This window comes from Oratosquilla oratoria, chromosome 21 (assembly GCF_046742065.1).
Source record: "Oratosquilla oratoria isolate Oo_2021 chromosome 21, ASM4674206v1, whole genome shotgun sequence".
Classification (NCBI taxonomy): domain Eukaryota; kingdom Metazoa; phylum Arthropoda; class Malacostraca; order Stomatopoda; family Squillidae; genus Oratosquilla; species Oratosquilla oratoria.
Genome location: NC_134797.1, coordinates 51,913,476 through 51,926,200, shown reverse-complemented (window position 1 = coordinate 51,926,200; position 12,725 = coordinate 51,913,476). Strand labels below are relative to the sequence as shown.

At 41.0% G+C, this 12,725-nt stretch overlaps 1 protein-coding gene across 18 annotated transcripts in view; it reads left to right on the top strand.

Annotated features, from left to right (window-relative positions):
- The window catches only part of LOC143036937 (uncharacterized), a 119,777-nt gene that overhangs the window by 23,830 nt on the left and 83,222 nt on the right, over positions 1 to 12,725 (top strand). For 12 of the 18 annotated variants that reach the window (XR_012967426.1, XR_012967433.1, XR_012967432.1 and 9 more), the window contains 6 exons: positions 5,355 to 6,633; positions 6,750 to 6,898; positions 7,014 to 7,769; positions 7,935 to 8,136; positions 8,253 to 8,362; positions 11,669 to 12,418. Coding sequence is in view for 4 of the 18 variants with exons in the window: in XM_076204958.1 (XP_076061073.1) it covers positions 12,026 to 12,053 (28 nt within the window). In the remaining 14 variants the exon portion in view is untranslated. Of the gene's footprint in view, positions 1 to 145; positions 287 to 470; positions 5,236 to 5,354; positions 6,634 to 6,749; positions 6,899 to 7,013; positions 7,770 to 7,934; positions 8,137 to 8,252; positions 8,363 to 11,088; positions 12,419 to 12,725 lie in introns of those variants that run through there. The other 6 variants (XM_076204954.1, XM_076204952.1, XM_076204958.1 and 3 more) reach the window with 4 other exon arrangements.

Here is a 12,725-nt window from a genome sequence, read left to right as displayed (position 1 = left end):
ATGGGGATCATAGAAGATGAAGCATGATACCAGTATTGATGCCATGGAGACCAGCGTGGGATGCCAACTACAGTACCATGATCAGAAGATCAGGCCGTTTTGGGAGGATTCCATTGCCGATGCCTTTGAGACCCGAGTGGATTCCATTGGAGTGGGGCATGGATTTTTCATTGGGATGCCAGTAGTGGTGCCTTGAAGATGGTCCCCTGGAAATGAGATGCCAATGATGTGCCTTGGAGACCTACATGAGATACCAGCAGTTGTGGCAGGAAGGCCTGAAGAAGAGGTTAGGGGTATTTTGACAGTTCTAATGCTGATTTATCGCAAATCAAGGGGTTGTGTTGGGTAGTTATTAGGGGAATGCCAATTGTGACATGGTATAAATGGTATAAAGTGGGATGCATGGTATAAATGGTATAAAGTGGGATGCCAATATTAGGGGGGTGGGGTTCCCTGAATTTTTTATTTAGCAGGTTATCTGATGCCTTGGAGACCAGAGGGAATGCAGCAAGATACCATCAATGTTCTGTGGAGTTGGATTGCCAACAGCAGAACCTCGAAGAGTGGCTATTTCATCATACTGTTGGTGCCTTGGAGACGTGTGATGCTGATGGTTTCTTGGAGATTGGATTTGGATTCTCGTCTTTGACTCTGAGCAGGATACCAGTATTGGTGCCATGGAGACCAGAGTGGGATGCCAGCCACAGTATTTTGACCAGAGGAAGTTGCAGGAAGGGCTTTCAGCATGGTTCAATTGATGGTGCCTTGGAGTTGGACTGGGATGGTTGCCCCAGTACCTCGACCGGATCAAGAGTAGGAGGATTCCAGTGTCAATGCCCAAGTCCTAGGGTACCAGCCGCAATGCCTTGGAGACCAGAGTGGATTCCAGTGATGTTGTCTTTGTTTTGATGGGGATCATAGAAGATGAAGCATGATACCAGTATTGATGCCATGGAGACCAGCGTGGGATGCCAACTACAGTACCATGATCAGAAGATCAGGCCATTTTGGGAGGATTCCATTGCTGATGCCTTTGAGACCCGAGTGGATTCCATTGGAGTGGGGCATGGATTTTTCATTGGGATGCCAGTAGTGGTGCCTTGAAGATGGTCCCCTGGAAATGAGATGCCAATGATGTGCCTTGGAGACCTACATGAGATACCAGCAGTTGTGGCAGGAAGGCCTGAAGAAGAGGTTAGGGGTATTTTGACAGTTCTAATGCTGATTTATCGCAAATCAAGGGGTTGTGTTGGGTAGTTATTAGGGGAATGCCAATTGTGACATGGTATAAATGGTATAAAGTGGGATGCCAATATTAGGGGGGTGGGGTTCCCTGAATTTTTTATTTAGCAGGTTAACTGATGCCTTGGAGACCAGAGGGAATGCAGCAAGATACCATCAATGTTCTGTGGAGTTGGATTGCCAACAGCAGAACCTCGAAGAGTGGCTATTTCATCATACTGTTGGTGCCTTGGAGACGTGTGATGCTGATGGTTTCTTGAAGATTGGATTTGGATTCTCGTCTTGGACTCTGAGCAGGATACCAGTATTGGTGCCATGGAGACCAGAGTGGGATGCCAGCCGCAGTATTTTGACCAGAGGAAGTTGTAGGAAGGGCTTGCTGAATGGTTCGATTGGTGGTGCCTTGATGTTGGACTCGGGTGTTTGCTACAGTATCTCAACCGAATCAAGAGTTGGAGGATTCCAGTGTCGATGCCCAAGTCCTAGGGTGCCAGCTGCCTCGGAGACCAGAGTGGATTCCAGTGATGTTGACTTGGAGTTTTGACGGGGATCCCAGAAGTGTGCCTTGAAGATGGAGCAGGATACCAGTATTGATGCCATGGAGACCAGCATGGGATGCCAGCTGCAGTACATTGATCAGAGGAAGATCAGGCCATTTTGGGAGGATTCCATTGCAGATGCCTTTGAGACCCAAGTGGATTCCATTGGAGTGGGGCATGGATTTTTCATTGGGATGCCAGTAGTGGTGCCTTGAAGATGGTCCCCTGGACTGCGATGCCAATGATGTGCCTTGGAGACCTACATGAGATACCAGCAGTTGTGGCAGGAAGGCCTGAAGAAGAGGTTAGGGGTATTTTGACAGTTCTAATGCTGATTTATCGCAAATCAAGGGGTTGTGTTGAGTAGTTATTAGGGGAATGCCAATTGTGACATGGTATAAATGGTATAAAGTGGGATGCCAATATTAGGGGGGTGGGGTTCCCTGAATTTTTTATTTAGCAGGTTATCTGATGCCTTGGAGACCAGAGGGAATGCAGCAAGATACCATCAATGTTCTGTGGAGTTGGATTGCCAACAGCAGAACCTCGAAGAGTGGCTATTTCATCATACTGTTGGTGCCTTGGAGACGTGTGATGCTGATGGTTTCTTGAAGATTGGATTTGGATTCTCGTCTTGGACTCTGAGCAGGATACCAGTATTGATGCCATGGAGACCAGAGTGGGATGCCAGCCGCAGTATTTTGACCAGAGGAAGTTGTAGGAAGGGCTTGCTGAATGGTTCGATTGGTGGTGCCTTGATGTTGGACTCGGGTGATTGCTACAGTACCTCAACCGAATCAAGAGTTGGAGGATTCCAGTGTCGATGCCCAAGTCTTAGGGTGCCAGCTGCCTCGGAGACCAGAGTGGATTCCAGTGATGTTGACTTGGAGTTTTGACGGGGATCCCAGAAGTGTGCCTTGAAGATGGAGCAGGATACCAGTATTGATGCCATGGAGACCAGCATGGGATGCCAGCTGCAGTACATTGATCAGAGGAAGATCAGGCCATTTTGGGAGGATTCCATTGCAGATGCCTTTGAGACCCAAGTGGATTCCATTGGAGTGGGGCATGGATTTTTCATTGGGATGCCAGCATTGGTGCCTTGAAGATGGAGCGTGATGTCCGATTTCAGCAGGTGGTCCCCTGGAAATGAGATGCCAATGGTGTGACCGACATGGGATACCAGCAGTTGTGGCAGGAAGGCCTGAAGAAGAGGTTAGGGTAATTTTGAGTTCTAATGCTGATTTATTGCAAGTTGAGGGGTTGTGTTGGAATTTCAGGGGGGTGGGATTCCCTGAATTTTTTATTTAGCAGGTTATATGATGCCTTGGGAGACCAGAGCAAGAGGCAGGAAGGGAATGTAGCAAGATGCCATCAATGCACCTTCAGAGTTGGATTCTGATGCCAGCAGCAATACCTTGAAGAGCAGGATGATGTGGGCTACAACGTCATACCATTGTTGGTGCCTTGGAGACTGGTGTGATGCTGATGGATTCTTGAAGCTAGGATTTGGAGTCTCCACTTCGACTGAGCAGGATATCAGTATTGACGCCATGGAGACCTAGTGTGGGATGCCAGCCGCAGTATTTTGATCAGAGAAGTTGCAGCATGGTTCGATTGGTGGTGCCTTGGAGTTGGACTGTGATGTTTGCTACAACACCTCGATTGGATCAAGAGTAGGAGGATTCCAGTGTTGAAGCCCAAGTCCTAGGATGCCAGCTGCAATACCTTGGAGACCAGAGTGGATTCCAAGGATGGTGGCTTGGAGTTTTGACGGGGATCCCAGAAGTACTGCCTTGAAGATGGAGCAGGATACCAGTATTGATGCCATGAAGACAGGATGCCAGTTGCAGTACCTTGAGCAGAGCAAAGTTGGATAATTTTGAAAGAGAATTCCATCGTTGGTGCCTTCAAGTAGAGCAACGTTGGACACTAGCAGTTATGACAGGAATACCTTACGAAGAGGTCGGGGACATTTTGTCAGTTCCAGGGGTGATTTTGCAAACCAGAGAAGGGTTTTGGATAGTTCTGGGAGAATGAAGGATATGAACTGTGATATGCTTTAAACAACAAGTGGGGATACCAGTATAGGGGGTGGGATTGCCTGAACCTTTTTCAGCAGGTTATTGGTGGTGATGCCTTGGAGACCAGAGTAAGATCAAGGAAGGGTTTGCAGTAAGATTTCATCGGTGGTGCCTTGGAGTTGGACTGGGATGCCGGTAGCAGTATCTTGAAGGTTGGAGAAGGATGCAGGTGTCTTCATCATGATGCCATTGTTGGAGACTGGTGTAATGCTGATGATGGTTTCTGGAATACTGGATTGGGATTTCTCTCCTTCAACACCGAGCAAGATGTTTCGATGCCATGGAGACCGGAGTGGAATGCCAGCTGCAGTACTTCAGCCAGATCAAGAATGGCTTGCAAGCAAGATTCCAATGGTGGTGCCATGGAGATTAAAATGGGATACCATCTATGGTGCTTCGGCCAGAGTAAGATGAGGGAGTTTCAAGTAGATTCCATTGGTGCCTTCAAGTTAGCCTAGGATGACAGCTGCAATGCTGTAAAGACCAGAATGGATTTCATTGATGGTGGTTTGGATTTTGCTGGGATGCCTTGGAAGATTAAGCTTGATGTCAGACTTCAGCAGATGACAGGAAGCCCAGAGGAGGTTTGGGATATTTTGTCAGTTCCAGAGGTGATTTTGCAAACCAGAGGAGGGTTTTGGGTAGTTACTAGGGGATTGGAGGATATGAATTGTGATAATGCTTAAAAGAACAAGTGGGATACCAGCAGTAGTGGGTGGGGTTGCCTGAACCTTTTTCAGCAGGTGGTGCTGATGTCTTGGAGACCAGAGCAAGATGTTGGTGGTGCCTTGGAGTTTGACTGGGCTGCTAGCAGCAGTACTTTGAAGACCGAGCAAGATGCAGGAAAGGAATGTCGGACAATTTCATTGGTGTGGTGCCTTGGAGTTTGACTGGGATGCTAGCAGCAGTACTTTGAAGACCGAGCAAGATGCAGGAAAGGAATGTTGGACAATTTCATTGGTGGTGCCTTGGAGTTGGACTAGGATGCCAGCAGCTATACCTTGATGGCCAGAGAAGGATGTACGCAATTTCATCATGGTGCCATTGTTGGTGCCTTGGAGACTGGATTTGGATTCTTCTCTTCAGCCCTGAGCAGTATACCAGTATTAATGCTGTGGCGACCAGAGTGGTATCCCAACTACAAGACCAAAATGGATTCCTTTGATTGTGGCACAGTTTTGATAATGGGGATGCCAGCATTGATGCCCTGAAGATGGAGCAGGATCAGATGGAGAGGAGTTGCCAAGCCTAGGAGTTTTTTTTACTGGGATACCAGCAGTGATGTCTCGAGGACTAGAGCAGGAAGTCCGTTATTTCTGCAAATGAAGCCTTTTGAGACAAGTGGTGTGCATAGAAGAATAGAGTAAGATGTTAGTAATTATTTCACAATTGTATTGGATGATTCATTTTAGTGGAATGATTGTGATTTGAAGGCCAGAGCAAAATGGATGGAAGGGGTTTAATAGAACTTTTTTTTTTTTTTCTACAGCATGCAAGTGGTGATGCCTTGGAGACCAGAGTGAGAGGTAGAGATTGACCAGAATATTATTGGTGATGCCTTGGACAGAGCAAAATGTGGGAACTCTCAGCTGGATTCCATCGGTGCCTTGGGACACCAGCAGTGATGCCATGGAGTCCAGAATAGGATACCAGAAGTAGGACATCAACCAGAGCCTTGGAATATCAGACTGGGTTACCTGCAGTTATGCCTGGAAGACCAGAGGAGGATGTCGGAGATAATTTCAGCAGGATCCTAATGGTGGTAATGCCTTGGAGACTTAGTGAAATGCCAATTTTGGTGCTTTGTGATAAGATGAAGATGCAATTGGAGACCAGTGTGTGTTGCCAAAAGCAAGATACTGGAGACGATGACAACAGGATTCCATTGATTGTACCTTGGAGTTTAGAGTAAGGTGCCAATGTTGATGCCTGGTGTACTCAAGTGAGAAGCATAGGATGATTTCATTAAGACCTGAGTGGGATCTCTGCAGTAATATGTAGTTATTTGTTTGGAAAGATGAGATGTTTGAGTAAAAATTTTGAAGGTCATAGGAACCTCAAGAACAATTTTGATTTAAATAATGTAGCTTTTTAGGTGGAAGAATGTTCATCTCAATATAGTTTATTGGAAAGTTTATTTCAATATAGTTTATTGGAAAGTTTATTTCAATATAGTTTATTGGAAAGCACTACTGTGAGGAGCAGGATAAGTATATTGTTCAAAGTTTGTGTAAAGTTTCTTATGTATGTATGAAACGTTTTGCTGAGTCAAATATTGGTGCAATGATTTTAAAGTTGGGATGGGATGAGGATAATTAAATTATGTCTTGAGACGAATATTCTTAAAGCAGGGTATGTATATTTCAAGATGTTCACAGTTCATGAGTAATTTTTGTTGAAAGTGTATGTGGATATTGTATATTTATATACAGATGTTCTTGAGATTGAAGTATTAGATGCAGTTGCTAGAATTCCCCCAAACATGTATTAGGGTAGGAAACCAAATAATTTTCTTTGTAGATATGGTCTGGAAACCCAGAGTTGTATTCTTCTGTACTGAATGGGTTTCATGTGAGTCATGTAAGATTTATGAAGTGCAATCTGCTGACAACCTCTTGGAGGTACTATGTTTTTGTAAAGTTTGTCGAATGTATATGAAATGTACAAATATATTCTGCAAGTATTTGGGGTGTTGTGTATCTAGTTTCAGGTGCAGATTCTACAACCTAAAAAATTGGATGGATTCCAACTAACTGCAAAATTGTTAGGTAGGTAGTCCATTTTAGTGTTGTCATTTATAAAAAAAAATGTCTAAAATTAGCAGTGTGGATGGTTTGACAAATTGCTGCCATACACATTTTAACTGGAATTTATACTCTTTCAGGAGCTTGGGGGGAGCTTTTTATGGATACTTGTGTGCTGCCATGCAACTTCCTTGAAGTGTGATTGTGTATGTTTTGGCCACTGCCAAGCCATTTTGTCAGTTACCCATCTTCAAATAGCAGGAGCTATAGTGTACTGTATTTAGATGAGGTAAGTTCACTAATATTGTTATTATATATTGCGTATATCTGGAATGACTAAAATTGCTTATGAAAGTTTTGAACCAATTGGTATACTTTACGTTAACTAATTTTTTCTTTTACAGGTTCATAAATAGGATGCACGCAAAAGTGGAAGAATATTCTGAGGAAATGTTTACATATTTCATCGTGTTACTATTCATGGAAGCTCACTAGCTGAGCAGGTTAGGGCATCGTTACTTGCAGTGAAGATTGAGGGGATGGCAGTTTGAATCCAGTTACCGGCGAAGTTGAACCAAGGACATGGTTCATTAAATTCTACGCTACAAAGTCCTCTGTGATGGGAACCGTCCTAGCCTTCTGATAGGGGGGGAGTTTGTGACGTTAAACCAGATCATCATCAATATTCATTTTGTTTTAGATACTTTAACTTGTTTTCATAAGCCAGTGATTCAGTTCATTTTTAAGTGAATTTATAACTCCTAATGTACACTGAATTTTTGTTTGTAATGTTGTAGTAGTTGATAGTTTAATCATGTTTACTGGCAAGTCACTGTCTCTGTATCATTTTAACATGTATCAAATCAATTAAATTTTATTTCTGTAACTTGGAGGAAGTGAACATGGCAGGATGTTTTTGTTTTATAGTAGTGCAATCACAAATCAGAAAAAAAAAAATATAATGAATAAAATAGAAAATAGATAACATTAAAATAAATCCTGCCCTGTTGGACACTCTTCAAAAGAGTGGGAAAGCGGGTGGGGCCTTCCTCCAAGAATTTAAATTTAAGGATATGTTTTCCCAAACATGTGAAATTTGTTTGAACGACAAAATTCTTGGAATCGAAGATACATATGGCAGACCATCTCTTTTGTTTATGGTAAGTTGTTGAGTTGAATATTGTGGATACTGTAAATATGTTTCACACAATCCAGGCATATAGTATGCTTCATATCTGCCACAAATTTCATGAGAGGAGTTGAGGCCTTGTATGTGTAGATGAGTAATGAATGTTAAATTATTTTATTGTATCGGTTGATTTCAGGTGTTGGTTTTGACATTCACTTCATTATTTTATCATCGAGACAATCCTGGTGCAAACTGGAAAGTGAGAGGTGCTTGAGACAAGAGTGAAAGGCATAAGGATGTTCCTGTCCTTGCCTAGCTAATTCACTTTACCAGTAACAGCCTAGATGGAAAGGATTGTATAACAAGAATTTGAAATTTGTAATGCAATTCGAGGCACCGTAAGTTATTTTTGAGTTCTAAATTAGTTATATATTTTTGAGTTGTTCAAGTTATCTTGTAATGACGTACTCCAAGTATACCAGTATTTTAGGAATTTTGTACTTGCATTTCACAGGGATGCTGCTGGCGAATATTTGTGGCATTAGTTGGAGTGGAGTTACTGAGGGTTTTTCCAGGAATACAATTGGTGTGGATGCAGTCTACATAAAGGAAAATCTCCAAAAAGTGAGTCTATTCAAGAAAATTTGAAATTAAGTAAAGACTACTACAGGTATATATTTTTATATATGGGAAAGTTTGGTGCAAAGGAATGCACTGCTGCAGCAATATATGAAATTGAAGTTTGCATTCCAGTCTGCACTAAGAAAGTGAAATTTGCCAGTTGTAGAAATTTGTATTACAGCATAATACACAATAATGAAAACAAGCTAATGAATGGAACAGCAAGAAATAATTCATCTCCAGAGCCCAGGTACTGCATGCCAGTTCAATGAAGAGGTGAAAATGACAGCCCCCATTTTGAAGTGAAAATTGCCCAGGACAAGAAATTCAGTGAAGCATTTGAAATCTCCAATTTGCTGGACAAGTACAGCTTTAAATTTGTACACCATAGCATGGAAAGATGTAAAGAAAGGAGCCCCCAGTGAGGTATTACAGGCATTGTATATTGCCATGGACATTGTATAACTGAACATGGCATATTTAGTGCATAATGTTCAACTAAAAATGTTGATTATGAATTTATTCCTTTGAATATAATTGGGTAGGGTGTATTTTTGAAAGTAGCATGGTACAATTTGGAGCATTAAATTGTTCAGGGCTGGGAGTAGAAATAAATTATATAGTCAGTATTTTAGGGGTGGGTCCAGAGCCAATAGTTTGTTACACTTAATTAGAGAACAGTATGCCTAGTTGTCTGTACAAGTTGATATTATAGTACAAGCAGTTCTATCTAGAGAAAATTACACTGGCATGGATCAGTAATGGGAAGAATAGATTATAGAGTAGTGCATGATACTATGTGAAATTTATGATTGTTGCTTTATGGAGTATTGTGTATGTAATGAATGAATTGGTATGTAATGAAAGATATAACACAGCCCAGGGTCCTGAGCATTGTGTATGCTGTGAACGATTCAGTTTGTAACAAAATATACCACAGCCCAGGGTCCTGAGTGATGTATATGCAGTGAATGATTCAGTTTGTATTGAAAGATATACCACAGGCCCCAAGGCCCTGCTGTCAGATAAATAAAGTACTCTGGCAGTAGCCAGAACAAAGTTGGTTTGGGGCATGTGGGTTCAAGAGGTCAAGATCCTTTAACCCTTTCTGCTTGGAGTCTTGCCCAAGATAAAATTGCCGGGTGTTTGCCAGAACAAAATGTGTGAGGAGGTCCAGGTAGAAAGGGTTAATGCAGTAATACTGAATTGGTTGGGGGAGTAAATTATTAACCTTTCAAGAACTTGAAGACTTGCACATCACACATGAACTTGAAGGTGGTTCAAGTTTGCAAATCTTGAGGGAAAAATTGCAGGCATGCTTTGCTAGAATTTATTTCAGAGGAAGTGCATTATTGTGCTTGAAAAAATCATAACTAAGGCTCATCAGTGCTGTTGGAGCTTTGAGACTACTTCAAAGAGACAAGTCTTGACTGACTATGGATGGCCCACCAGCCCATGTGGTGCCCCCACATATCTCTTTGAATACATACATACCTGTTTGCTGTAAGAAGCTACTGGCACCAACTCTCTCTCAAACATTCATTTCTCTACTACTACATTTTGAAAAGAATCTGTGAATATATTTACTTATCACCCAGCTACCTACTTACTTCTATCTAGAAGATCTGGCTTTCTTAACAGACACCAGGCACACATGACTGATGAAAACATCATAGGTAATTGCATGATATACTAAGACTTCCTGTAAAACTAATAGTGCTCAAGGATGTAGACACTGGTGAATTAATAGTGAAAAGATTCAGTACAGATGACAGTAGGCTCTTGCCAATATCGGCACATTCCAAATTGATCTTGAACCTGCAAATATGAATTGAGTTCAGAAAAAAACAACTAGTGACCATTGAACAACTTGGGTATTTACAAAATGGAATCGTCAAACTAGGGGAAAAATAGTTCAAAATAAACTAATTTTCCAGACCATAAATTATTCAGAGGGGTTATTTCCATGAATATTGTAGTACCACTAAAAAAAAAGTTAAAAAAGAAATGTGGAAGTGAAGATTAATTGGCTAATCTAGATGTTCATTTTACCATGCAAACTAAATTATTTTGTAGATGCAAATTCTAGGGATAGGACATAGTAAGATTGTTAGTGTGGGAAGACTTTTATCTAGACCTTGAAAGCAGTTTGCATAACTAGTAGCAAGTACTCTTGTATGAAAATAGAACTAATGATCAAAGTAGCCCACAATGCCATGCTTTTAAGGGATTGTTCAGTACAAAGTTGGAAAGGTAAACTGGAGAAATTAACATGGTGATCCTTATGAAGTGTGATTACAGATAACTATTGGAAAAAAAAGACTGGCTCATTACCTAGGAAATTTGAGTGTGGAAATTGATAAAACATCAACTGGGGGCTCTTTATTCTGAGAATATTGTTAATAGCATTCAAAGCATCCATGGGCTATTTCTAATTGAATCTGCAAGTAAGCGAGCTATTTCTGGGAAGAACATGACTGGAATAAATCTGGAGCAGCCATGGAATTGGAGAAACAAGATTGCAGCAGAGTCAGCATGGAAGAGACCAGAATAGTGGAGAGAAGATGGATGAGCTCCCAGACCATGGAATTGGAGAAACAAGATTGCAGCAGTCAGCATGGCATGGAAGAGACCAGAATAGTGGAGAGAAGATGGACGAGATTGCAGCATTTTTCTTGTAGAGCATCTGGCATCATATATGGGAAGAAATCTCTGGAGATTATAAAAGAACTTGTGAGTTCAGCTAGAACATGGATTAGTTAATGCATTTTAGCCAGTGTATAAGAACCTGTAGTAACTGGCAATATGTGGATATAACAATCTGGACTTACTTGCAATATGGGGTTGCTTGGACTTGCTTCATCCTTCAGTGGGTAGCAAACTGCTGAATTACTCATTAATATATATTTGGGGGTGGGGGGATTGTGCACCAATCAAGCTTGGGAAAACTAATCTACTTGCTCTGCCAAATCCTCATTATTTGAATTACTACGGTACTATTTTCATACAAGTGTTGGCAAAGGAACTAGTGAATTATCTACTTGGACAAGCTCTTTGATTTGTACACAAATACTATTGGTAATGCTGTTCTGCTGGCCCATGTCAAACCTGGTGCAATTGATCCTCCAGGAATGCAGGAAGACCACTTGAGAAATTCGACGTGTCCAGTTTGAAAAATTAAGAGATGCATAATGGCCTTGAACAAAAACAAAATGAACCCAGTATGTTGAAAAAGTATCTGAAAAAAAATGATATTTTGACGGTATGCAAAGATACTGATGATAATCTAAGTAATGTCTTGATCTTTAGGATAATGGCTCCAGAGCAGATGGCAGCAAAGAAGGAAAGAAACTTCAGAAAACTGGTAAATATTGATTTCCGTAATAGTTCCTAGTTGTGAATAAAAACTAAATGAAAACCCTAAACTGAAACAAGACCGACTTCCATGGTGACCGACTCCAATACTGACTTCCATGGTATTTCCTAGCTGTGAATAAAACTTAATGAGAACATTGAACTGCATCAACTTAGTGCTCCACACTTCCTTACAGATGATGTGGTATAAGTTTACCCTCATCACATTCTTCATAAGTTTCATCTACCTAGATAGTATTGGAAACATCTACAGGAAAGTTCCATTATTTAGGTACAAGATTGTTCCAGCAAATGAAAACTCGGTATGATAAATGCACAGGTTAGTAGAAGTATGTTTGAAATACTTGCTACATTGACTGAACCTATAATGTATTGATCTGTTTACTTTGTTGCTTTAAGTATGTTGCTATGCTTAATGCAGACTATATCTACAAATGACAATAATACATTATAATGAAATGGCTGTGAATATTTAAGTGTAGCTATAGTTACATGACATTGTTTTAACCATGCACGCAAGTTTCAGAAGAAGGTTTGTATCTGTTCTGTTAAATTGTACAAATAAGTTGAGCATGCTAATGGTAGGTATTGTACTTGTTTCTTAATATTTTGGCTGCTATTTGAAGCTGAAATATATTTATTATTGTATGTGATAAGTTCTATTAAATAAAATATTTTCCTGTGCGTACAAACTTTTATTGTATTCCTTTATTTCAAAAGTATGGTACCCCATTTATCAATAGGAGGTAGGGGTATATTCTTTACCCTCCACCTTCATTCACGTAGATGATCTCTGAAAATGATTACCTTCATTAGGGATTACATCTGTACAATTGTATGATTATCATGGCTTCTCTTCTCGCCTCTCCCTTCTCGCACTTTCTGGGTAGTGGCAAGCGGAAGAGGGTGCTTAAGGTACTTCGCGAGTTGCAGGTGAGGGAGGGTTAGTATGTTAACAATGGTGAGGATAGGTTCAGCATTGAAGAAAGAG